The 452-nt window shown below is 41.8% G+C and overlaps 1 protein-coding gene across 1 annotated transcript in view; it reads right to left on the minus strand.

Moving 5' to 3' along the window:
• Positions 1-452, minus strand: part of LOC108731432 (hemicentin-2) — a 112,934-nt gene that overhangs the window by 28,601 nt on the left and 83,881 nt on the right. Inside the window, exon 5 of the mRNA XM_018461765.1 lies at positions 5-42. Coding sequence (XP_018317267.1) covers positions 5-42 — 38 coding nt within the window. The remainder of the gene's footprint in view (positions 1-4; positions 43-452) is intronic.

Raw genomic sequence — 452 nt, forward strand, 5'->3', positions numbered from 1 at the left:
CTCTCGTTTCCTTCGTCAGGATTTGAACTATCAATGGTTTTACTGCAACAATGAAAAACGTGTTTTATTTTCGTGTAAGTAGACTATAAAACGCTTTATTTTTCGGGTTTTTTTATTAGGTGTTGAACTTAATTCCTGCCGCTCGCTACTAGAGAGTGCTGGCTCCAACACTGGCGAGTTTCGACGATGAAGTCATATGTCTTTTGTAATTTAGACATCGCTGAAAGTGATTCAATCCTCACAGGTTAGATTTCTCGACGCCAAAGAGATTTTCCAATCGATTGAAAATGATCATCCGTAGCCAACAATCGATGCAAAATCATTTTGTTGCATGATAACGCTCGACCGCATGTCGCGAAAAGCGTGAAGTAGACACTTCTAGAGCTTGAATGGGAAGTTCTCCCGCATCCAGCGTACTCTCCAGACTTGGCACCGTCGGATTACCATCTCTT

The sequence above is a fragment of the Mycetomoellerius zeteki genome, unplaced genomic scaffold (assembly GCF_001594055.1).
Source record: "Mycetomoellerius zeteki isolate Tzet28-1 unplaced genomic scaffold, Tzet1.0 scaffold128, whole genome shotgun sequence".
NCBI lineage: Eukaryota > Metazoa > Arthropoda > Insecta > Hymenoptera > Formicidae > Mycetomoellerius > Mycetomoellerius zeteki.